General features: G+C 35.3%; 1 protein-coding gene across 8 annotated transcripts in view; it reads left to right on the top strand.

The window, feature by feature from the left end:
* PHF3 (PHD finger protein 3) overlaps positions 1–24,346 on the top strand; it is a 50,516-nt gene extending 26,170 nt beyond the window's left edge. For 7 of the 8 annotated variants that reach the window (XM_059842663.1, XM_059842667.1, XM_059842666.1 and 4 more), the window contains 12 exons: positions 7,535–7,856; positions 8,893–9,070; positions 10,590–10,740; positions 10,867–11,023; positions 12,058–12,174; positions 14,107–14,238; positions 14,663–14,795; positions 15,295–15,487; positions 17,090–17,237; positions 18,331–18,420; positions 19,596–19,791; positions 20,965–24,346. In XM_059842663.1, coding sequence (XP_059698646.1) covers positions 7,535–7,856; positions 8,893–9,070; positions 10,590–10,740; positions 10,867–11,023; positions 12,058–12,174; positions 14,107–14,238; positions 14,663–14,795; positions 15,295–15,487; positions 17,090–17,237; positions 18,331–18,420; positions 19,596–19,791; positions 20,965–23,138 — 3,991 coding nt within the window. In that variant the 3' untranslated portion in view covers positions 23,139–24,346. Of the gene's footprint in view, positions 1–3,895; positions 7,412–7,534; positions 7,857–8,892; positions 9,071–10,589; positions 10,741–10,866; positions 11,024–12,057; positions 12,175–14,106; positions 14,239–14,662; positions 14,796–15,294; positions 15,488–17,089; positions 17,238–18,330; positions 18,421–19,595; positions 19,792–20,964 lie in introns of those variants that run through there. The other variant, XM_059842668.1, reaches the window with a different exon arrangement.
* The last annotated feature ends 1,097 nt before the right edge of the window (positions 24,347–25,443 follow it).

The raw sequence follows: 25,443 nt of genomic DNA, 5'->3' as shown, positions 1-25,443 counted from the left end.
GTTTTATGAACATGAGATTTGCATGATCAAAAAAGTTTACAAGTTATAACATCTTGCATTGTAAGAGACAATGTTTGCTTGCTTTCTGTTAATAGATCATCATTGTTTGGCACCTGAGCTTTGAACAATGACTTCATGCTCTCTTTTCCATTTGTCTTGAAGTTTATGAGCTGTAACGATCATAGCTGTTTTATATATAATTTTTCATTACTCAGAGAATGGGTTGTCAGTGTTTGGCTTTAGGACTCTCTCAGCCTGTTTGCTTGATGTATTGTGATTTATCTTTGCTATATAACTAAAAAGAATTGCTCTTTCATATGAAAATGAAGCCTTGTGTTTCTGCACAAGTCAGATGACTTTTTGTAATTTTCAGCAGATCTGAAAGGGTGTATTTTCAGTGCAGGGTTTGAGTTGTTGTTACTGGTAGTATTATTTTCAACATGTTTGACATTGCCAGTGTTTTCCTATATTGCTATCAGATGTTTTCTAATCAGCTAATAACATAAATTATATGCAAAAATTTTCATTTATCTATAGATAGAAAAGTGTTTATGTGTATGGATATGCATATCACATTGAAAAATTTTAAATTGAAGTTACTATTCAAATTCAAAATGATGATGCTGAAAATACTAAGCTTTGTGACAAACAATAGTTACTTTTCCAGAAGACTGGTATAAGGTCGTTAAAGATAGTTGAATTTTAAAAATAATACATCATTTCTTAGCATAGTGCAAAATGAAGGTGGTAGCTCTGCAGACATTGAGAAATCTGCTAATTTCAAATTTCTCTGCTTTTCACTGTAGATGTTCAAATTCTCTGCAGCTGGAGGTCTGAACTGGTTTCTTGCTTGTACAAATAGACAAAATCTTAACAGGCATTTTTCAGATTGTCTCCCTTGTCTATAGTCTGTCTTGTTTAACAAGAAGTTTGATCAATTTTGGATTAATAATTCATAGTATACAACTTGAGATACTCTGTTTCTAAGCAGATGTTCTAGAAAACATTACAAAGCAAATTTGTAACTTTAATTTGGTGATGTCCTCTTGATTTCAACAGTTCCAAGTAAGATTTGTTTTAATAGACTGCAGGAATTTGAGGATTCTTTTCTGCGGTTATTTTGTGGGGGTTTTTTCTGGTTTTGTTTTGTTGTTGCTTGCACTCAAAATCCAGTTTGAGTGGTTAGACACAAACTGGCCTCAGACCTCACAGAAAAATAAATGATGCAGGAATAGATTTTACTTAGGGTATTCATTCCCCCAAGATTTCAACTATGCTTTAATATGGAGGAAAAGTTAGTAATGTTTTAAAACGTAGTTAATTGGAAAGTGCTGTAGTTGATTTAGCAAAGGTACAGTATTCTTGATTTCTTGCTTACACATAATTCCTTAAATGTTCCTTTAGAACTGTAGTACAAAAAAGTACTTTGGCTGATGGATGCAAACTGCAAACCATTTTTACCTATACTAAAGATTATTAAGACATTTGTATTTTAAAAATAGTGCTAAATGTGAGTAAATTATAGTGGATCCAGGTTGTCATACAGCTTGCACAGCCAATACAAAAGAGAGTGATTGAGAAAGGAGCTTCAGGCTCCAAACTTATAGCCATCCTTAAATTACATATGCATATTTTTTTAGGGTAGTGATGCCTGGCATCAGTGGATAGTATACAACAAACAATTTGTCATGAGAACATTCTTCACAAGGAACAGTAATTAGAATAATAATGGTACCTAGAGTTCTGGTAAATATCCATTAGGTAGTATGAGTGTGTTAAAGCAGCAGATTATGCAAGATGTCATCAGTTTACAATAATGGATGATGCTTTTAAATTTTTTGCCTCTGCTACTGCTTTCTTCCTCCGTGAAAACCCTTGCAACATTAAAAGCTATCATGCTTTTCCAGTCCACAGCTGTAGAAAAACTGAATGACAGTATAAACAAAACAACATTGTAATGTATAATTAACAAAGGGAAGGCCTCCACTGTGATTTTTATTTATGGTTACATAATCGTATTTGTAGATTTTATATGGATTATGTTACTATATTGGCAGGATTATTATTAATACCAGTGGCATTAAGGAATCAAGCAAATGGATACCATAAGTTGTCTAAAATATTTTTATAAAAGATGAACATAAATACAAAGTGCTTATAAATGCAGTTTATAAAGCATATGATGCTTATCCTGCAACATGCAATGTGTATGGAATCCACTGGTAATGGAGCTTCCCTTAATGATTATATATAATATGTATATATGTGTGTTTATATATGCATAATTTTTTTGTGCAGGTTTGTAATTAATATTAGGAAACATACTCTTTTATTTTCCGGATTTTGGAGAAATTTAGTGGTTTTGGCTTTGCTGTTTGGCATGTTTCATGAGTTCATCTTTAATTCAAAAAGCACAGGGTTGTTTATCTTTCTGCCACTTCCTATTTGGAGGGGGTTCCTGTACTATAAATAGCAAAGAAAATTATGCCTTTAAGAAAGAGGAGAAACATCGGGCATAAAAGATGGGTAATTGAAATTTAGTACTTAGGCAATAAGTTTGCAGTTTCTTTTTTGTGTGCTGCAAATTTCATAAAGAATTCTGTAAAGAGATCTGATGCTAGTGATTGAGATAGGTTTATGGGTTTTTTCTAGATCAGTACTTGAAAAATCACATCACTTGTGTTAGACTTTGTCAAAAAGGAAGCAGGTGGAACTGCTCGTGTCTCTGTGTGCTTACAAGGTAGTGCAGATTTTTTTTTTGACAGACTATATTTCATTTGAGCTTTGTATCAAGCCATGCTACTTCACTGATGTGGAACATACACTCTGCTAAAGCTGCCATGCAATGAATGTCTTGTCCCTGCTTTAACATTGGCCGGTCTGTAGCATCGGTGCAGCAGAGAAACAGTTGAAATGTTAATGCAAGCTTACAACAGATCTGTAGAAGATTGGTGAACAGTGCCATTAAGGGACGAAGTGCAGATGGGGGACTTGCTTTAAATACTGAAGTCCTTAAAAAGTGAACAGTGGGTATACTCCTCTTGGGTGAGTTTGGGGCTAGGGTGTTCTTTTGAATAGTTTAGTTTGGGTTTTTTGGTTTTTTTGAGGTTTTTTTTGTTAAGATTTGAGTCCTGTTGTGGTGGTTTTTTCCCAATTGCTATGTACCACAAACATGAAGGATTAAAGAGAAGCAGTTGTTTTGAAATGAAATGATTTTCTTTGGCAATGCAATATTAATTAATCTTAAAATGCTGATTACTGTCCCACACTGATGAATAACTCTTGACAGCTCCTGATTTTTATTTTGATTTACTCAAGTATAGCTTTACAATGAAAAGCTGTTTTATGAGTAAGGTGGTTTCTGCCCATTTTACAGTAATGATTTTCTCTGGAAACTTGCTGCTGTTACATAACTTGAATATATGAAGGTAATTTTAAAACATGGACCATATATTTAGAAAATAAATTGTCCTGAGTTTTTCATCTAAGAAATGAATTTAATTTATTACAAATAACACACCAGAGGAAGTATTCTGATCATAAGAGAGATTGTGGCAGGTTTGCATAAATTATTCTGTCTCTTTTTATGTTTCATCTGTTACTTTCTGATTTTAAGGTGTTTCTTTTCATGCTGACATGTGGACTATCAAGGGGATTCTTTAAAGGAATGAAACTGTAGCATACTCTCTGCAGAAGTCCCAGTGAGCTATAGTACTGTGTGCTGTCACCTGTCAGTTTTTTTAAAATTTTTTCTTCCAAAAAAAGGATTTTTATATTAAAGTCAAATGAAAGCAAGTCTTTCATTGAATGTGGCATGATTTAATTTTTTAAAATATACTTTTCTTTCTCTTTCAGCTTTACATCTTCCAGTCCAGCCTTACAACATGGGTAAAAGTCCTGCACTTCAGATTTGAAGCAATCTGCAGTCAGAAACTTTGATGTTTTACTAGTCCAAGATACCAGAACCACTTCAGTCAAAAATAACAACTGTGCAAAAGGACATCTTTGAGCCTTCAAACCAGGCTTCAATTTTTCTTGACTCCTCTATTTAGTTTGAACATTTCCTATTATCTAATTATAATTGCTTCAAATCATAGTTGTTTTGTGCGTAGATGAGAGAAACAGGCAGAGATGTAGAAGTGGCCTTATGGTAAAAAGTATTATACACATTACTGGTATCAAAATCAGTTTGTTCTCTCCCAGCCTCAAAAGATGCAGTCTTGCATTTGACTAGTGTGGAAAAAAAAAGCCCCAATTAATAGAAATAGTGAATTTTTTAGGCAGGCAGCACCAGTATTTTTATTACCATTTTGTATAACTAGGTTTAAGCAAAACAATTGTAAACAATGCATTGTGTTGTATAGAACAGGCATCATGGATGTTTCCTGATTCTATTTGTAGTTTTGGTTTATGAATCCTGAATTTTGAAGTTTTGTTGTGTGTGTTAAAATACAGTGTAACTGAAACCTTGTTGTGAAGACTGGAATGAAGCCAAATGAATCTTCCATCTTCAGTAGTTCGCTTGAATGACCTCTCTCTTGGTGTGTAGTCTTAGGGAAGAATGATCTTTTCTGAGCTGAATTTATTGTAGGGTTTTTTGACTTTTAAAATTTTTATTATTTATTTGATAGACCTGAAAATAAAGATTTAATACTGGATACCTATCCTGGTGCCTTACTTACACACCATCTCTATTACCCCCCTTAATATGTGAGCTAAGCTGAAAAATGACGTGTGCTGTCAATTTAAAGTTAAAGGTGTGCAGCATCTTGTGTATTTTAGTTTAATCTCTTCAGCAAATACCCGTTTTCTAAATACAAATCAAAAGTTTGTTTCGGTTACTTAATGCTGCAATCCATCTTGCTCATATAACAAATTGGTCTCCAATGCATGAATTTACAAACTGAGGAAAAAAATTACATATATTTTAATAAAAATTCAGTTAATAGCAGTTGTGGCTTCATGATGGTGTATTCTTGGTTTCCTTTTATTTTTGAACCACAGGCATTAATTCCTTAGGACACCAAAACACCCTTTAAGCATGATGCTTTGTCTGTGTGGTTTAACTTTATTTCAGCTCTTGCAGAAAATCCCACATGGGGAATTTTTGTAACCAGTTTCATTGTTCCCAGAGCTTTACTAGTATTTTATTGCACTGGTACAAGATGTGTTCTGTGTAAAGCACCCACTGTGAATCCTTGCAGTTATGAAATAGGCACTCACCTTATATTTCCTGCCTGTGCATTTTTGGCTCCAGGCTCTCAGAAAGGAGCAGTGAGCTTTGTGTAGCAGTCCTGTCACTTCTTTCTTGTTTTTCTGTTGTGTTTATAAATGCTGTGGTATTACTCTGCTGAGACCGTCAGAAGTAATTGTGCCCTAACATTACCTTTCTTGTTTTTGCAATTTGCTAGAACATGAATCTGAAAAGATTGAGATACTGACAAAACATGAAGGAGCCTCTGCCTTTCTAATTAAAATTATGAAGTAGATGGGCAGATACTGTTTGCTAGTGACTAGTAATACTATTAATGTACTTGCAGCTCAGAAAAAGAAAATTCAAAATGAGAAAATATTTTTCTTCCCAAACTAGCTTAAAAAACAGTTGCTTCAAATCTAGCAAACATCATCATGGACTTTTTCTCAATCTGATGGACCTCTAAAACTTCTCAGACTCATTTTGCATCAAAATAATATTTTCTTCAGCAGAATGTAATCCTAACATATTTTGAGTAGGGAGGGACAGAACATACAGTTATTTCTTCTTTCGTTTCAAATGTCTGCTGTTAATAAGAGCATTCATCTCTGAGGTAACAGTAGTTTTTGAATACAATACCTGCATCAAGCTACCTGGAACATTGATTTACAGTTCTGGAGAATGAGAGTTGCTCTAAGCACATCCTGTAATGTTTATATGGTTCCACCAAGTAGGTAAGTCAGCAGATAGCAGATCCTAGCCTGAGGGGGGGACATACTTACGTTATGTCATTTTGCTTAGAATCACCTTGTGAAAGAGATCTATAAAGTATTAGGTTAAAGAAATAGGGTTTGCAGGTCAGCGTATTTAGCTCTTGAATATGTTGCAGAAACGACCAGGTTTTCATTAATTACTTTTTAAATCAGATCTGTCTTCTGTGAAATTCAAAATCTAGGAATTCAGTAAATAACTTTTTAGTGTTACCAAAGAACTTCTACTTTTTTTAATACACTTACAATCTTTCTGGATTTTCTTCATCCGGACTATATGTTAAAGTATGTATTTTGAATATAGTTTATGTAAGTATAAAACAAAATTAAAAGAAGAAATAAAAACTGAACAGAAAAATCCCAACAAACGAACAAAAACACACACAAAAACCAACATGCAATCCCCCCGCCCCATCAAAAATATGAAAAGGGAAAGAGAATGTAAATGGACATTGCAAGAGATCTTCCTACATCATTTGAAAGCTGTTGCTTGGTGCTAGGTTCATTATTTGTAAAAAATAATTCCTACCACATAAGTCTCCTGAAGTAGTTGGTTTTTAGCCTGTGAAACTTTGAAATTCCACGTCATTCCCAAATACTTGAACTGGAAATTGTACCTATCAGTGCAATTAGGTGTTTGTGATACCTGATGAAGTTTTCAAAATGCTTCCACAGAATAGTAGAAATTATGCTTTTATTTTAGACCAGGTGATCTTTACAATGCTTTGAAAGTACTATCTGTATCTAAAGTTGATTCTGCTTTTAAAATAATGCAATTAAGGGAGTTGTGAGTTAAAGGGTGTCCTTTAAACAATAGTCATTTTGAAGTTTGAAGCATTCTTTAAATAACTCAGCTCTGAATAAAATGGCTGAGTAGTGCAAAAGTGAGTACCATGTTTAAAAGAAAACTGTCACTGCAAGCTGGACAGGTGGTTTTGGAAGCCAAACTCCTCGCCCCATATTCACCAGTAAAGAGAATGAAAAGCAACTTTGTAGAAATAATTTAGTAGTAATCATCTAAGGAATGAGATGTAAAATGCTAATTTAGAGTAGGTTGATATACCCATTGTGTTTGTCAAAACATTTAAAGACCTCATACTGCTGTGGAAGATTGCAGCTGCTTGTGTTTTTGATGATCGATGACAATCATATCAAGGATAATATCTTGCAATAAAATTGTCAAGTATTTTCAAACAAATTTAGTGTTTCAGAGAATTGCTGGATTTTTGGTTTTGTTTTTTAACATTCATAAGAACATTGATAGTAATCAATGTTCTTATGAATGTTAAAAAGAAGCTTGGTAGGATTTGGAAGCAATTTACACAAACACAGGTTCGATAGTCTCTTGGACTACTGTAAAAAGGCCAAAAAACTACCTCTTGGGAAGATCATACCATGTCGTAAGGCTGGAGATGGATGTAAAGCACCCAAGAAAATCACTTACTAGGTAAGAAAAAATTGAGATGCACAGATCAAAGCAATTATGATATATTCTGCTGAAGGTGCTGTATCTTCTTTTCATAGTCTTCTTTCACAGTTTTCACTGACTTATATCTTACTTTGTTTTCAGGTTTATGGTCGGTTGTGGTAGATGTGATGATTGGTTTCATGGTGATTGTGTTGGATTGAGCCTTTCTCAAGCACAGCAGATGGGTGAAGAAGATAAAGAGTATGTGTGTGTGAAATGCTGTGCTGAAGAAGACAAAAAAATGGAGTGTTTTGATCAAAATGTACCAGATACTCAAGTGAAACTTGAACATAAAGAAGAAAAAGCAGTTGAGTGTGAAAAACTGGGGGTGTCAAAGCAAACACCTTCTTGTAATCTAAATACAACTGAAAAAACGAAGCAAGTGGAGGACACTGGGAAGCACAAAGTCAAAATCTTCCGACGAGTGAGTCTTATTTAATGTTTTAATTCTCTTTATTACTGGGGTTAGAAGGTTTCTGCCTGTGCTATTACCAGTTAATAGACCATGTTTCAGACATCTTTGTGAATCTAGTTTAAAATATTTGCAAAGTTACATCATTTTCTAAGTGTCTTGACTCTTTCAAGAGGGTATTGCTAAACTCTTTTTATATTGAGCAGGGATATGTTCATGTCATGTGCAACATGACATCCTGAGTTGGAAGGGACACATAAATATCATTGAAGTCCTACTCCTGTATGTGTATATAAACCCCTATATACAGGTGTACAAAGAAATGATGAAGAACCTAGTGCATTTTTCTTCCAGATTTCTAAATGTATTATAGGACATCTGTCAATTTGCTATGTTTACAAGGTGCAGATAAACAATAGGAAACAATACAACCCACAGTATTTTAGTTTTGATTTTTTTTATTTCAGATTGTATGTAGAAAGGAATGCCTAGAGCTTTGATTGGGGTTTTTCTACTTTTTATGTCTAATTTTACTAACCAAAGGATAATTTACAAAGATTATTGAGACAGTTCTTCAGTTTGTTAGTATGTAATGTCATATTCATTATAACATAATCATCAGTAAGCCTGTCTTATTTCTGAGAAGTAGTGTTGAAATTCTGGAATGTAAACTGTTCTTTTTAATTTTACTTTACATACGCCTTCTAAGCATCAGTGACCTTTGTGGCTAAAACTGGTTAGGGGATGTTCATCAGTATCCCTGACTTTTTAAAATAACTGCAAACTTAAAGGTTCTCAACAAAGACCTTAAATGCAAATTGTCTGTGCTGTATCTTGAGCCAATATTTAAAAGAGAATGTTAAGTAATGCTTGGCAGTAATTTGAGATATTGTTCAGTAATTCTTTAGAAAATTATATGGTGACACGTACATCCAGGGGATACATTGTACAGTGTAAAAAGGAAAAAATGGGAAAAATGTGTTGTAATTATGTAGAGGTTGATTGTAGCATTCAGTAGCATGCTAACATGTGTAAATGTTTCTTTCAGGAATCTGGGGATGGGAAAAATTTACCAGAGTCCAGAGACTCAGATACTAAGAAAGGGCAGCATGTTTCTGCTCGGAAGGGATCACAAACTACTGCAATTCCTCGGCGGTCCCCTGAAGATAAAAATGAAAAAATAAGTAAAGAATCCCTTAGTACAACGGAAAGGTCCACAAAATCAGGTACCAAGGTTTGGGGATGTCCTCCATGCTGCAATTCACATCTGTGTGCAGTGAAGGATGATACCTTTCTTTATAGCATCCGTTTTTCAAATTGTGTTCATAGTGGACGTGATGATGATCTGAAGAGCTGCTTGTTTCCATAATATTTATGATCTTTATTTCTCATATCTTTTTCAGTTTTATTTAGTAGGTAGATGTGTCCCAGGTAGATGTATGTTTCCTGTTTCAATAGTAGAGGATGCTCACATAATCAAAAGTGGTTGAAAAAGTACATGGACCTCTCTGTATTAAACTTTATTCAACATTGTATGAGACTTTGAAATACTCTTTCATAAAATAGTATTAAATTCTTTGTATACATAAAACTGGTTTAATTGTTGTATACGTTATATTTTGACTTACTGATGTCTTTTGATAATAATTAACAAATTGGCAATTTTGTCAACTCATTTCAGAGAGGAACATTGTATTACTTGCTGAGTCATCAGATTTTCATCAAAACTTCATTTGAAAGGTTGAAGGGACATATTTACCCTCCCAACAACCTTTGTCCTCCCCCCAGCTCCCTTCCAGGAAGCATTTTTCTTCTACGGTCATTATAATATGAAGTTGTTGTTATTTGGGACTGAAATCTCAGCAGCAAAGCTAGTGGGATTTTGTGTGAGAGCTGTGTCTTTACTCTGAGACTTTTAATTTTTGTCTAAAAATACATAACTTAGCTCTTCTGGTCATTTGCCAGTGCTGATGCATTCTAGAAATCTTTATCAGTCTTCAATTTGTTCTTTTTTTTCTGACTATAAAATGAAAAAAAATATTACTTAGTTCCCATTTCTTCCCTAAATTGAAGCGTGCTGCTCAAAATTAGTGACATGTTCACATGCTGACACAAATGAGCTTTCAGTTGACTCTCTGAAAATTAGTAATTTTTCTGTAATGGTTTTAGTTTGATTAGACTTATCCATTATTTGAATTATTTATTACACAAACCTTATAATGACCTTGAGTGTTGTCTGAATCAGAAGATGAGATTATTATAGTTCAAATAATTTTAATGGCTAACAGATGCAGAAAAGTTTAATGAAAAATGGTATTTTAAAGTAAAGCTTATTTTGCTTATATGTGCTTCATAGTATATTATTTCTTAGTTTATTCATTGAAAAATGAATCTATGCTGTTACCAAAATTTAGAGTCAAAAATCATACTTAAGATCAAGCTAATGGGCACTGGTCATCTTAGTTTGGTGTAGATGAAAATGCTGCAAATCAAAGGGCAAACCCCCTGTTTCTGCTAAGGAAGTTTTTGTTCTGGATTAATCTAAGTAACATAAAATCCAAACCAAAGAAGAAAAAAAACCCAACCAAACTCAAACCATCCATCCTAGGGGGTCCGGTCCTTCTTCTGGAGGATCAATTCTTAGCAGTTTAAAAATTAAAAATCATTAAAATAATTCCATCAGCAGCAAAGGTTTCCAAATAAGCCTACTTGCGTATTTTACAATTTTTAACTGTGTTTTGGTAGGTGTGCATGAGAAACAAGAAATTAAGAAAAAGAAAAATGAGAAAGGATCCATTAGTGCAACACACCTGCCAGCTGTGCCAGCTTCCAAGCCTTCTGCTGATCAGATAAGACAAAGCGTTAAACAGTCTCTTAAGGAAATTCTTATGAAAAGGTAAAGATATATTAAGAAATGAAATTATTAATTTGTATTTATAAATATTTTTCTTTGGAAGGCAAAGAAAAAACTGTTAACTATTTGGATGTATTTTGTAATTTTTGCCATTGTGTTCTCTTATAGATTGACAGATTCCAGTTTAAAGATTCCTGAGGAGAGAGCAGCAAAAGTTGCCACAAGGATTGAAAGAGAGCTGTTTTCTTTTTTTCGAGACACTGATGCGAAGTATAAGAACAAATACAGAAGTTTAATGTTCAATCTGAAAGATCCTAAAAATAATGTATGTGTGATTTGTCTGTTTTCCTTTGCAGAAATCCTTGATTTGCTGTAGATTAAAGGAGCCATCTTCAATCTAGAAACATTATCAATCCTCCTGCAGTTTAACTGCTTTGGGGGTTTTTTTGGGTTTCCTTGGTTTTTGATGTTGTTTGTTCCTTGGGCTCTGAGTGTCCTCTGTCTTTTTCTCCATTGTCAATTCTCCAACTCCTTGCTCCCAGTGTACAGGTTTTTTGTTTGGTTTCAAACTGTAGTAGATATAGCTTGCCTAGTCTGTGTTTCTTTTTACCACTGATACATTATTTAGATATTCCTGTCTCCCCCCATAATTCTTTGCTGTTTACTATACCTACTATTTTTATGTCCAGGATCTCCTCACTCTGCCTTTTAATACCCAGATTTCTCAAGCTTGGTCTTCAATCTCTATTCTGCTTTCTGTGAGCCCATTATTTAACATCATACCTCCTCAGCTTCTGTCTTTTGTGCTTTATCAGTTATTCTGATCAAGTCACTTTGTTTATAGTATTTTGCCATTACAGTGAGCCAATTGTAAGAACTTCTATCTTAACTTTTATCTAACAGTTAACTTCTGTTTTCTCTTTGCTCATACTGCTAAAGTAGTTGGTTGTCATTTTTTTACCCTGGACTTCATTTAGGCAAGAAGCATAGATATCCTCTTTGATAGCTTCTTCTCTTTGATGTGTAATGCAGAGGATTTGCACTTTTAAAAACAAAAACAGTGAACTGTCTGAGTTACTGCTGCAGTGGGCATAGACTCTTTCTCCTTTGAAACAGTTAATTATATGTTTAATCATTAAGGGTATGTGTAGATACATTGTTATGTAGAATAAATGGAGCTTTGGAATTAAGCTTTTTATGTTATAAAATCTAGTACTGCTTCCTGGAGTGGAGGTAATTACAAACCCACACATTCCATTTAGCTGTACAGAGCATGGTGTATGTTACTTCTCTGATTTATTTCCTGCTGTGGGCTATTTTTGTCTTGATAGCAACAGTTACTTTTCTTCTTTCTTCTAGATATTATTTAAGAAAGTACTGAAAGGAGAGGTTACTCCAGATCATCTAATAAAAATGAGCCCAGAAGAACTGGCTTCCAAAGAGCTGGCTGCTTGGAGACAGAGAGAAAACAGACATGTGAGATTTGTCAACTTATGTTGTTTATTTGACAGCCTAAGCATGTGTAACTTCTGTTTGCAGGTTAAATGTATGCAGAAAGAGCAGAATTGATGTTGCAACCAAGCAGGAGGATCTCTGTAATTAATTTAGTACTCAAAACCCAAAGATGTTGGTAGGACCAAAGTGAAAGGAGTGTAGTCAGTTTCTGAGGGGAGGAAACCATGCACTTTCCTTTGCCTTGCAACTTTGTTGCTGCTGGCTTTTTCTTCTTTCTGTCTCACAGAAGGCTTCTTTGTCCTTATTTTCCACATGATTTTAAAGCTGTTGCTGGAGCTTTATAAACACCAGTTTCTTAAAGAGGGAGAAACAGATATTGGACAAACCAAACCAGAGCAAACTGGTGTTGTTTCTAACTTACTGCTGAGGCGTTGAGTCCCCAAGAAGAAAATCCAGAGCTGAAAACCTGATCTGCCAGTTGGAAAAGCAGCCTAAAGGGACAACAAACGAACAAAAAGAAACCAGGCAGCAAAAGAAACCCAAGAAAGTGTAGGAAGTTTACTAGGTTAGTTTAGGCATGACTTCTCAAAGCAGAACGTCTCTCTGTGTACTATGCTGAGAGTTTAGAAGGAGAAACAGGAATAAGAGGATCTGTATTTTTATAGAAAATTCCTTTTTGTTAGACATTGCTCCATTTATTGGGCATTTAGTCTGACGATAACTGCAGCTGCTTAGAAATGGCCATTAAAGTTTTTCTAGTTTACAAAATGTGGATTTATGTTGACAGGATCTTTGGTATTTATATTCCACATCATAAAATCTAAAAGCACAATGTTTGGGTAGTGTAAATTCATCTGTGTGCTCAGAATGAATGTTTGGTAATAACTAATTTAGTAGAGTGGGATGCTGTTTTAGAGACTGCAGTGTGCTTTGCAGTAGTAGTTATTCCTATGGTTTTTCCTTGTCATTGCACATCGGGGCTAGACCTGTTTATGAATCATGATAACTTTTTGCTACTTTCTGTTCAAAAACACTTGCTGATTATCTTGTTTCAAGGGCCTAGAAAGAATGAGAAGTTTGTGTATTCTGTACCTATCCAAAGCCCATCTTTTGTAGTGGAACTTTTTTACATTTATTTTTATTGGCATCAGTGAAATTCTGAATACAGACCATGCAAAATAAAATTCCACTGCTATGAGAGATATCTTCCCCAAAAAAGTGTATGCTGTTCAAGAAATTGCTGAAGCGTCCTAATTATTTCAGAGAAATGCTTCAAAATTTCTGGAAACATGTAAAACATGTAAAACAAATACACTTGACTGTATTTTTCATGTTACTATTTAAGCAAGGCATTGAGACTGCTATTAATAATTTATTTTTTTTATTTCCCCAGGATATTCATAAGTATGTTGGTATTTTTCAGACAGATAAAGCAATCATAGAATTCTTGTTTCCTAAGTAAATTAGACTTGAGATATTTGCACAGCCAAAACAACCTCTTCTTGGTGTAAGAAATGGAAATGTGCTTTAAGAGGAAATATTACAAATAATGTTTTTTATTTTATTTTATTGCAAGAAAGCAAAGCAGCAGTGCTATTCAAGTTAGCATCTCCATTACTTCTAAAAATACCTTAAAGTTTTTTCTTGAGGTGAAGCATTAGGTTTATGTACTAAAAAACAAAATGTTGAAAAATAACACAAATTTGCATATATTTATATCCTACATTGTCCCTGTTATTATGGGGAAATAATGGATGTATTTTTTTTCTTTAGCTCTTCCATGCTTGCTGCTTCCATGTTTGCTTTATGACACTACTTGACACTTGCAAAATAAGAATGTATTACTTTTCTTCTTAGAGGGTTCCCTAATTGCAATACTGTTAGCTCTTATAGTTCTGAATTTCCAAATTTTACTGTATGGGAATAATTACTCATAACTACTTGTTTTCACAGACAATTGAAATGATTGAGAAAGAGCAGAGGGAGGTTGAAAGAAGACCTATCACAAAAATTACTCACAAAGGAGAAATAGAAATTGAAAGTGAGACGCCAATGAAAGAACAAGAAGAAGTAATGGAAATTCAGGTAGAAAAGAAAGCATGGCACTACAGTGTGTTTAGTTCATAAGCAATGTGGTTGTGAGGTGTTTTGTTTATGATTCTGTTGTTCAAGTCTATAATTATCTGTTAGTTTTTCTTTTATCTTTACTGACTTCTTGGCCTGGTGATTTTGTTGGTTTCTTTTCTTCTATGTTGTATGTGACTGTATCATGAATTCTGGCAGTAGTAGAAATTAGAAAATATTTTAAATGGTACCTGAATATATTTGAGAATACCAGTTAGTATTGTAATGAATTTGAAGGTTTTTTTGATAGAATTTTAGGCTGTGCAGCTGAAGGAAGAGCTTTTTGTCTAAAGGGAGGAAAACACCATAAAACTTTTAAACAATATTAGGAATATTAACAGAGGGATTAAAAAAACCTAACTGAAATGTGTTTGACTTTTCTTAGGAACCTAATACGAAGTTGTTTGAGAAGTCAGAAGAAGCTGAAAAGGATAAAGAAATAAATGAATCTGCATCTCCGGACACCACAAGTCAACATAAAAATCATCTCTTTGATCTAAACTGCAAAATCTGCATAGGTAATTTGAGAAAGCACATAAAAATAAATAGATGGCACTTCTATAATTTTCAGTCATAAATCTCAATATAACCTCAAGAATTTAAAAAAATGTGGGTTTTTACTTAGTTTGATAACGAAGTTGTGGAAGGAATGTTTTACTTCATCATTTACAAGAGAGACTATTAAAAGGATAGTCTATTGGCATAAACTTGTCTTCTTTTAAAAAAACAGCTTCAGAGAGTACAATCCTTATGTGGATGTACATACTACTGTTGATTCCTCATTTCTTTATCCTATGCCATTGCAGTGACAAAATTATGTTAAGTACTGTATAAACACATACAATGTAATAACTTATACAGGGTATAAATATGTGTAAAATATGTATCCTATCCCACTTCACTGGCAATATGTACTGGTTTTGGTGTGTCTTCCTTGTGTTCAGAGGAAGTTCAGAGGAAGTCCTCTTTTTGTTTCCTTACTAAAAAGTGAAACCCCTTGTGCTTCCTTTTCTGCAGGCCGAATGGCACCACCTACTGATGATCTGTCAGGGAAGAAGGTGAAGGTGTCTGTTGGGGTTGCACGGAAGCAGTCCGACAACGAAGCAGAGAGCATTGCGGATGCACTCTCCTCCACGTCAAGTATTTTAGCTTCAGAATTACTGGATGATGATAAGCAAGACTCATCAAAGTCATTTACACTTCTCCCAAAGTAATATAAGCTGTAGAAACAGTATTTTTAAATGAACGATATTATTAATCTTGTTAAGCTATTATGTCTAAAGCTACTTTTTTAATGGTGTTTCATTAATCTATTTGGGTACTTGAAGTCATACACCTTTTTAGAATGGAGTTCTCTGCTGGAGTAAATGCTGTTCATTTATATACATAATACTACATATATTGTTGTGATTGCAAACTTCTAATTACCACACAGTTTACTTTTCCCGAAAAGCCAATGTGTTCTGGTGCAGCAAGGTTTAAAAAGATTTCATATTACAAAAAACCCCGATATAAATTTCATATTGTCTTTTGCTGTTAAGGCATGTAGTGTATATATAGTGCTGCATTTAAATAAGTGTGTTTTCATATATGTGTATATCAAAATTCAGGGAATTTGATATTGCTCTAAACAGAGCACTTACACTGATAAATCAGGCTAGCTTCAAATTCCAAAGTAGTGCTGTTCTAGAAATGGCAGGTAACAGCAGCTTGTTTGATGCTTTGCTGTGTTTGCTGTCAGCTGTCTTCATTTTCTTCCACACTTTGCTACTCACTAAAAAGGAAATTGCAGTTTATGAGGCTGTTTCTTTCTGGTGCAAGAAAAACATCCATTCCCAATTATTTAGAATTGACCAGAGTTCATGTTGAAATTTTGCCTTTATCAGGACAGTGTGATCTTTTACCAAGGATAGTGAACTTTGTTTTTTGAATAGCTTACAACAAGTTCAAGGTAATATCCAGTGTAAACAGACATAAATATTGGTTACAGTGTTACTGTAACAGCACAACATCTGGTACTACTGGGCAGCTTAAAACTGCTAATAGTATACCTAGAATATTTTGATAGCAGCATGTTGGGAAATGTTGAAATGTGTAGTCTTTTTCATAAGGAAAATCTCAGGTTGAGACACACTCTCCTGTGAAATTATTTATTATTCTATCTAATTATTTATTATTCTATCTAAAATCTATTAATTTTTTCAGCTACTTTGTTCACAAAACTGAGGCTTTTTTTCAAAGGCAGGAAAACCAGTTTTTTACAGGTGGAATTAGGAGGAGACACAGAGCGTGTGGAAGTGATGCACAGATGAGAAGACATGAGGAGCCAGCTTGTGGTACAAGGAGAGAGTAGGGTGACACAGGCATTCAGATGGTGGACACACAGTGGTGGCACAAAATGTAGGAGTTAGGAAAGCAGTATAGGCCAGCAAGCAGTGTGTGTTGTCGTCTTTTACCTGTGGCAGGGGAGCATCTCTCTGGCTCTTTAGCACCTGTATGTGTTTGTGTCCTCTTCAATATAGCATTTGATAATTCTCAGACTAAGCAACTCCTCTGTTTTTAAAAAATACTGACTGGGGAACTAATGTGCTGCTCATCTGACTGTTCCTGTACCATAGAGCTATTCTACTGGAAGAAAAGAAATATTGTTGTCTGCCTGTCTTTTTTTGTTGACCCTTCAGTATGCTTAACTGAAAAAGAAAATTCTTGATAATTCTGCATTTCTCTGATAAAAAAAAATTAGGATTTACACTGTCTTGCATGATATGTCACGTTGTAAACTGAGTGAGGGGTTTTTTTGTCCTTTTTTTAGGTCAGAAACGCCTGGTACTGTGGAATGTGAAAGTCTGTTTCTGGCACGCCTGAATTTCATCTGGAAGGGCTTTATCAATATGCCTTCAGTAGCAAAATTTGTCATTAAGGCTTACCCAGTTTCTGGCTCCTTTGAGTATTTAACAGAGGTATTTATATTTATTGAAAAGAATGAACAATTCATTTATTAATTTTACCAACCTATTTACCTTGTATGCTGTTATTAGTATAAAGATTGAAGACAGTGAGGCATGATCATTGTACTGAATGAAGTATTTGTGGGAGGATATTGGCTAAGGTCTATATTTGTAAGTCAAGTATTATTCATTACTGGAACCTCTGGTTCATCTTTCCATCTATAACAGAAACCTGCATAATGGAGTTTTTTTTTTTCTTTTTTTTTTTTTTCCCCATCTGGTGGTAATTCTGGTCCTAACCTTGCATTGTGACTCAATTGTCCCTGAAAAAAAGTTTGTGTAATGTTCTCTTCTGTGTCTGAGACTGGAAAAGCATGTAACTGCTTACAGTAGTTGTCTTCATGTTACAAAATAGAGATCAGAGAGCTTATAAGGCACAATTTTCCTTCTTGACATGTACACAGGATGCATCAGCTTTAGGTCTTCTGTTAATAAGATTGTCTTTACTTTGCTGTAGATCTTCAGGGAAGTGCAGGTCATGCGCTAATCCTTAATACTAAAGGATTGTTATATGAGTATGATACATTTTTCAAAACTCTTCTACTCTTCTATTTCAAAAACAATTTTTTTCTGAAACTCTGTTTATTTTCCTTGGGAACAGTGAACTAAGTAATGTCCAAGAATTTACATCTTTATGTACATACATGTGTAGGTATGTTTTCCCCTCATGATGAAGATTCTGAAAGTTTATTATGAACATAGGTGTGGAGCTCTTACTGTGGTATGATGTGATGGATAGCTTGAAGGTTCCCAGAGCACAGTACAGTTATGTTTGCAGTTAATGTTACCAGAAAGGATAGTTTTGGCAATGCATAGATGAGCAGTATTGAATGATAATTAATTTATTACATATCGCTTTGTACTGAAAATCTATTTAATTTTAATTTAATTTTTTTCTTCTGTTGTAACTTCTACTGATATTTTTAAATTACAATGTAAGAAATAAAAGAACTAAGTATGCTTTGAATTTTATGAAACAGATACTGGATGAAAGACATAGTGCAAGATTTATTTGGATTCACATTTCTGTTGTCCTTTCTCATAGGATTTACCTGATAGTATTCAAGTAGGTGGCAGGATATCTCCCCACACTGTCTGGGATTATGTAGAAAAAATCAAAGCTTCAGGGACCAAGGTAAGAATTTTATCTGGTAAAGACTTGCTGTTTAATATGCATCTTAGTCATCCTAAAGATCCTTGGGTTTTTTTTTCCTCTTTGAAACATTTGCAAAATATGTGAACTTTAGGAATATCTTATGGTTATGTTGAATGGGATGGGTGACAGCTGCTGGCATTTATTTTCTTCCTGCCTAGCCTTAAACTGTCACTGCTGTCTGAGAATACCTGTCTTCATAACAGTCAGAAATGTTTGGATACCACTTCACCTGTCAAGTGTTACCCTTTCATTTTCAGTAGTGTTACATTGTGCACAACCATCTCAGTGGCTCTTTGCTGGCTTTATGCCACTGTGTGCCAGTTGTCCTTCTGCTGGGGAGCCCAAAAATTGAAAGTCCTTTCCAGGTGGTGTCTCACAAGTGCTGGATAGAAAGAAATAGCCATTTCCCTTGGTGTGCTGACTGCTTTGATTCTGACACCCAGATTGGAATAGGCCTTGGCATGGATGCATCACCAGTTCATATACCAGTCCTGGCTTGTCCACCAGGATCCCCACATCATTTTATGCCAAGCTGTTTTCCAGCCAGTCAGTCCCCCAGCCAGTCCTGGTGCATGGGGTTACTCCAGCTTAAAGTGCAAGATTTTGCATTTTGCCTTTGCTGACATTGACAAAGTTCAGCCTGTTATTTCAGCCTGCTTAGGTGCCACCTCAATTTTGTAGAGGCTCTTCTGTCCAATCTTCCAGGCTGTTCAAACAACATCAGCTCCTGAGCTGGACTTTGGGCATAATTCTGGGATCTGAATACTGGTCTTCCACTATTATTAATGGACATCTTGGACACAACAGACTACAAAACATAGCTTTCTAGTAATGTTAAGGGTAGAGAGTGGAATAATTTATTGGAAGCTGGCAAGCTTCCCTGAAACTTGTTATTTAGCTGGCTGTTAAAATATTGGCTCTTTTGTCATGTACTTCAATTAATTTTTTCATATAAATGCTTTCTACTTGTTTTATCTAGTTCTGAATTATTTTTGGCCATGTTTCTGCTCCTTCTGTCTCTTCTGTTCTCTGCCATTTTGGCATAGCTTTTTCTCCTCAGCACCGTTCTTTTAAATAAAGAGCAGTCAGTAAACAAATAACATTTCACAGAAAAATATTCTTGACCATCTTTTTCCCTCTCATTCTGTAAACAGGAGATCTGCGTGGTTCGCTTTACCCCAGTAACTGAAGAAGATCAGATCTCCTATGCATTGCTGTTTGCCTATTTCAGCAGTAGAAAACGTTACGGAGTAGCAGCCAATAATATGAAGCAAGTGAAAGATTTGTACCTCATCCCTTTAGGTTCCTCAGATAAAGTCCCTCATCACCTTGTGCCTTTTGATGGGCCTGGTAAGTACAGCTTGGAATTTGGAATTTTATTATCATAACGCTGCTTAAAGAAGTTGGCAGTCAGAGGAGGAAATAAAATTTTAAAATGCTGTTTTATTCAAATATGGAATGAGTTTACCATAGTATTATTATATTACTTTCCTTGAAAAGATATTAATTTCCCCTTGCTAGATTATTGTGATACTTCAAAGATGAAAAGATTAGTGTTTACAACCTTGTTTTATGTCTGCTACCTTCTTTCTCTAACACAGGAGGCTTTGTAGGTTTCAATGTCAGCAAACTGAGTCACGCAAGTGGACTATGGTAGAAGGCATATGTTCCAAATTTATACTCTCAATTTAAAATAGTATTTTTCATTATTTGAATTGTTTTTATCTTTTTTCCCAAGTACTCCAAAGTTCCTTAAAAAAAGTACATTGAAAGTTTAAAACATAGATGGGCAAGGAAGAAAAGGTCTTGAAATGGCACTCAGTTTATCTGTGTACACCTAAGTTACTTTACATCAGTTTATCTTGGTTATAAAAATTTCTGGATAATCTTTCTTTTTGAGATAGGCAGGGCCAAAATGAAGAGAGAATGAGCTAGCACTCTTTTTTTTTTTTTTTTTTTTTACCGTTATATGGAACAAAGTAGATGGTGAGGAGATGGGTAATAGTATGCCTTGAACACAGTACCTTTCCTGGAATGAGGGAAACATTTCTGTAATTTGCTCCTGGTAAATCTTTGAAGAAGTATGTCTAACACAAATTAATGAGGAGGCTTTTTGTTTGCAGGTGTTCTGTTTACTTTTTTTTTTTTTTTCCCTATTATACTTTGCTACCACTGTTACCATGTTGTAGCTGGGTTAGACTAACTTGATGTTTAATTTCCATGCTGATTCTGATGAGATTAGATGTCCTATCTGTCTCATATTCTCTATTTGGAAGTTATAGTGTACTTGAACCAATCTTAAGTTGCAGTGCTTGAAGTCATAGTTTTAATACTGGAAATACATATTTTTATTGTTTTAAGTATTGTTAAACATGTTTAACATGACAAGCAGAACAAATTCAAATGCCATAAGATTAATACTTTTGATAGTATATTGTAAGTATGTGGGGGTTATTTTTGTTAAAATTATTGCCTTAGCCAAAATACAAAGAGATGATAAATTGCTGTTGCAATTTTGTACAGGGATTGAAATACATCGACCAAATTTATTACTGGGATTGATAATTCGCCAGAAGATGAAGAGGCAGATTACTGCTGTTTCAAGTGTTACCAGTAGTTTTGCAGATGAAGCTGCTGAAAGTACCTTGAGTAGCTTGCCACCAGAGAAGAAAAGCAAGCCAAGCAAACCTGAAGTCTCACATCATGATTTGGCACTAGAAGAAGAAGAGGAAAATAATTTTTTTAATTCCTTCACAACTGTGCTCCACAAGCAGAGAAATAAACCACAGCAGTCTAATACAGACGATGCCCCAGCAGTTATTGAACCAATGGTGGAAAGTACCAAACATGAACCACCAAAGCCTCTCAGGTTTCTTCCTGGAGTCCTGGTTGGATGGGAAAATCAGCCTTCTACTCTGGAGCTAGCAAATAAACCACTGCCAGTGGATGATATTCTTCAAAGCCTGTTGGGTACGACAGGGCAAGTGTATGAGCACAGCAAGTCAGAAGCAGGTCCTAGTGAAGACATACCATTATTAAATGAACAGGCAACCTTGAAAGAAGAAACCATGGATGTTGCTGATGTAACTGCTGAAGCTGGTGAAGCAAAGACTGGTTTGGATGATCCTCAAGAATCCGCTAATGCTGCTGCAAGTGTGGATGCAGCAGCTGTAGGGACCTCAAGTTCTGCAAGAAGTGCTGGTTCTTTGATAGGGCTGAGTCTTAAGGGAAAACCTCCAGATGTCTCCACAGAAGCATTTTTGGCAAATTTGTCTGCTCAGGCACAGAATAAGGAAACTGAAGAAAGTAAAGAAAATGACCCAAAGCGACAGATACCAGACAAGGATAGTGTTGCACAGGAAGTTAGAAGGAGCACAAATTCCAGCTTTCCTTCCTCATCAAATTCAGGAAAAAAGCCCAGTGAGAACAATGTTAATGTAGGCTCTGCTGAAGGTACTACTGCTAATACCTCTAAATCACCACCATTTATTAATCTTAAAAGAGACCCACGACAGGCAGCTGGACGAAGCCAGCAGACTAATATTTCAGAAAACAAGGATGGAGATGTTAGCAGAAACGAAGACCGACAAAATGCTTCAGGAAATGATCAAGGAGAACCAGAGAATAAACAACTTTCTGGAGAAGGGGTCTTAAACCTGTATCAAAGTGAGGCACAAACCAATGAGACACCGTTCAGTTCAGCTGCAGCTAAGGCAGATAACACAGTTGCATCACAAGCAGAAGATACCAAACACTCACAAGAAGATGGATTGATGCAAAACATTGAAACAGTGAACTCATTTAGAAGAGGACCAGCCGCAGCTTCATCTCATTTTGAAACTGAAAACTCTTCTCGTTCTGAATTTATTTCCAAAGTCCCAAGCCCTATTGCAAGTGGCAGCTTCCCATCTGTTGGACCTCCACAGCAGAATTTTCAGCATTCTAAATCTAATCCACCTGGATTTCAGTTTCAGGCTCCTGCACCTCATAACTTCCCTCCACAAAACAACCCTATGTTTGGATTTCCTCCTCATTTACCACCTCCACTTCTTCCTCCCCCTGGCTTTGGTTTTCCTCAAAATCCAATGATGCCATGGCCACCAGTAGCTCATTTATCAGGTCAGCCACCACAGTATGCCGGACCCATTGCACAAGGGCTACCAGTGGCTCACAAACAATCAAGGTTTTTGGGACCAGAAAATTTTTTTCAGAGTAAAGACAATAGGAGACCAGAAAGGCGCCACAATGATCCTTGGGGCAGAGAAGAACAGCATTTAGAGAGAGGATTCAGTAGAGGAAAAAATGATCGACAAAGACTCTACAATGAAACCCATCACCAAAAAAAAGACAGACATGAAAAAGAGTGGAGCAATGAAAAATACTGGGAGCAAGATTCTGAAAGAAACAGGCGCAGAGACAGAAATCAGGAAAAAGAGAGAGAGCGGAAGAGTAGAGAGGAAGGACAGAGAGACAAAGAAAGAGTTCGATCCCCACACAGTGACAGAGCTGCTGATGGAAAAAGTCCCAGAGAGACTAGAAATCCAGAAAAAAAGACAGAGAAGACTAAAAGTGATGAACAGGCTCATGAAAAAGATAAGGAGAGGGAGAAAAGCAAAGACAAGCATAGAGAACGAGAAAGTGAAAAGAACAGAGAGAGACATAGGGACCACAGTGACAGAACTAAAAGCAAAAGGTAAAAAGATGCAGGCAGTCTTTTAAAATCCTATTTAAATAAACTGTTAGAGTAATGTCGTAAAACTTTGTATGACAAAAAAAAGAGAGCCTGCTAGGATTGTGCCATCGTTTTTTATTCTGTGTTGGTGTTTTGCAGAAACAAGTCTGTGTTTTGGTACCACTCAGTGTACCAATACTCATCCTTTTTTTCATTATACCAACTATCGCTAGAAGTAGGAGTTTAATATTTTAAAAATTTTACATTGCTGTATATTCAAAATTTTAAAGATTTCTTTTTATTAATATGCAATAAAGGCTTAGGAATTTTCTTAGCTGAGGAAGTTGGCTTTAGTCAAGTCTGCAATATAGTTGCTGCCTTTGGTAATTTGTGCTCTCTTCTGTTTTAAGATGCCCTGATAATTTTAAAGGTCGTTTTCATACAATACCCTTGTTTTTAAATTGCACTGTTTTTAAAGACTGCAGCAAAGCCTCAGAATCCACATGTTACAACAAAATGTAATATGCTTGGTGGTGTGAAGAGTTTGGGGTTTTTTTAAATTATTCAGTAGTACAATAAAAACTCAAGTATATTTCGTTATATTATGGTTCAATTTTTTCCTAAGCATCTGAAGCAGTTTGTGACCAGAAATTGGAAGGCTGAGCTGCTCGAATGTTACTGCTTTAAACTGCACTTGTTTTAATAAGAAAGCATTTCTAACCTAAATTCTTGAAAATTATTTGTAGTAGTAAATTCATTTTTCCCACCATTTTCCATGCTTCAAAAACTTGAATACCTAAGCTTGTACATTACTTTGTGTTTTGCTATCCTTTTTACTGTAAAATGTAAATATTTTAAGGGATATTTTGATTCTAAAATGATAAAACTTTCTCACATACTGTGTGTGTTTGATTTCATAGCTGTGAAACTGTAGGCTAAATGAATATAGAAGGCTGAGTCACAGAATGCCACATTTATTGTACACTTCATAGCTCGGTTTGTTTTGAGTTTTGGAGAACAAAGAGGGGGGAGAAGGGCAAAAGTGTTTGTACCCTTGGGACTTCTGGTAACTTGGTAATTTTGGACTACCACCCACCCATGCCAAACGACATGCAAATGTGAAAACAAAATCACCTACTCTAATACTTTTTAAAATACACTGGGCATCTTATTGAGTCTGTCAGAAATGACAAAAATATTCCACCATATAAAGAAAAACTGAGGTTTATTGTTCTGGTTTTCAGTGTTTTGTTTTTCCACTTTGAGTACACAACCTTACTATGCTGCTGACAGAGCATTTTGCACTTTGCTGTAGAAAAGCCTCTTCTTTCCAGAAAAGTCTTCCCAGTATAACAACACCGTAATTGTTAGTTTCAATTACAAATATATTTTAAGGTAAATTTTTGCTTAGATACCTTGCAAGTAGCTTCATGGTCAAATTGGCTAAAATTAAAAATCTTGCACTGAATAAAGGAGGTGGTGGACTTTTATTAAGTGATGTTTCTTCAGCTCATCGTTGAGAGGACTAATTAAAAAAAATCCTCAGTAGCTAAAAGCAACATTCAAACATCTTTAAAATAGAATTAGTCTTTTCCAAATTAATTCCATGAATATATCTGGTAGTAATATACATGTATTTTGTTGTTTAAATATTTGCACTGAGTTCTGTAGGCACAGAAATGCACCAAATCATTGTTCTCATTTTTGGAGTAAGTTTTAAATTGACAGCTCTGCATATGAAGATTTTCTTTTGATCCATTCAAAAGTAGTCTGCTCCAAGGTCACTGCTGATCTGCCTCTCACATGTGCATCTATCTCTGCTCTGAAAATAAACTGGAAGCAGTGAAAATTGCAACTGCCTGTATGGGAGGGATGGGAATGCTTTCTGCCAGAACTATCAGAAATAATTTGTTTAAAGGAATATGTAAATATTTTTCAAGTTTGCTGAGTGCTTTGCCACCTGCCTTGTGTATGTAAAACCTGAAGAGAGCCTCAGTAAAGCAGCTCTTGAGGGAGAGTTTTGTTAAGTGTTTAAATTAACAAACAGCAAAAGTCTCCAGGATTTGTTCCTAGGATGTGAGTTAGTGTAATGGGAATAAATCCTGCTACTACAGGAATAAAAGATTTTACTTTGCCTTTGCCTTCAGTCACTCTCCTTCCAACGTTTATGTTAGCTGGCAGTGCTCTCATTACTTGTTCCTTGTTTTACACTGAATCACTGCTCAGATCACACAAGGCAGTGTGGACTGCTGAGGAACTGGCAGTACACCAGAAGCCCCAGAGAGAACAGGATAAACCTTAAATATGCTCCCTTCTCCAGCATCATCTGG

This window comes from Haemorhous mexicanus, chromosome 3 (assembly GCF_027477595.1).
Source record: "Haemorhous mexicanus isolate bHaeMex1 chromosome 3, bHaeMex1.pri, whole genome shotgun sequence".
Classification (NCBI taxonomy): Eukaryota; Metazoa; Chordata; class Aves; order Passeriformes; family Fringillidae; genus Haemorhous; species Haemorhous mexicanus.
Note: the sequence above shows the minus strand (reverse complement) of the source record. Positions and strands in the feature narration are given on the sequence as shown.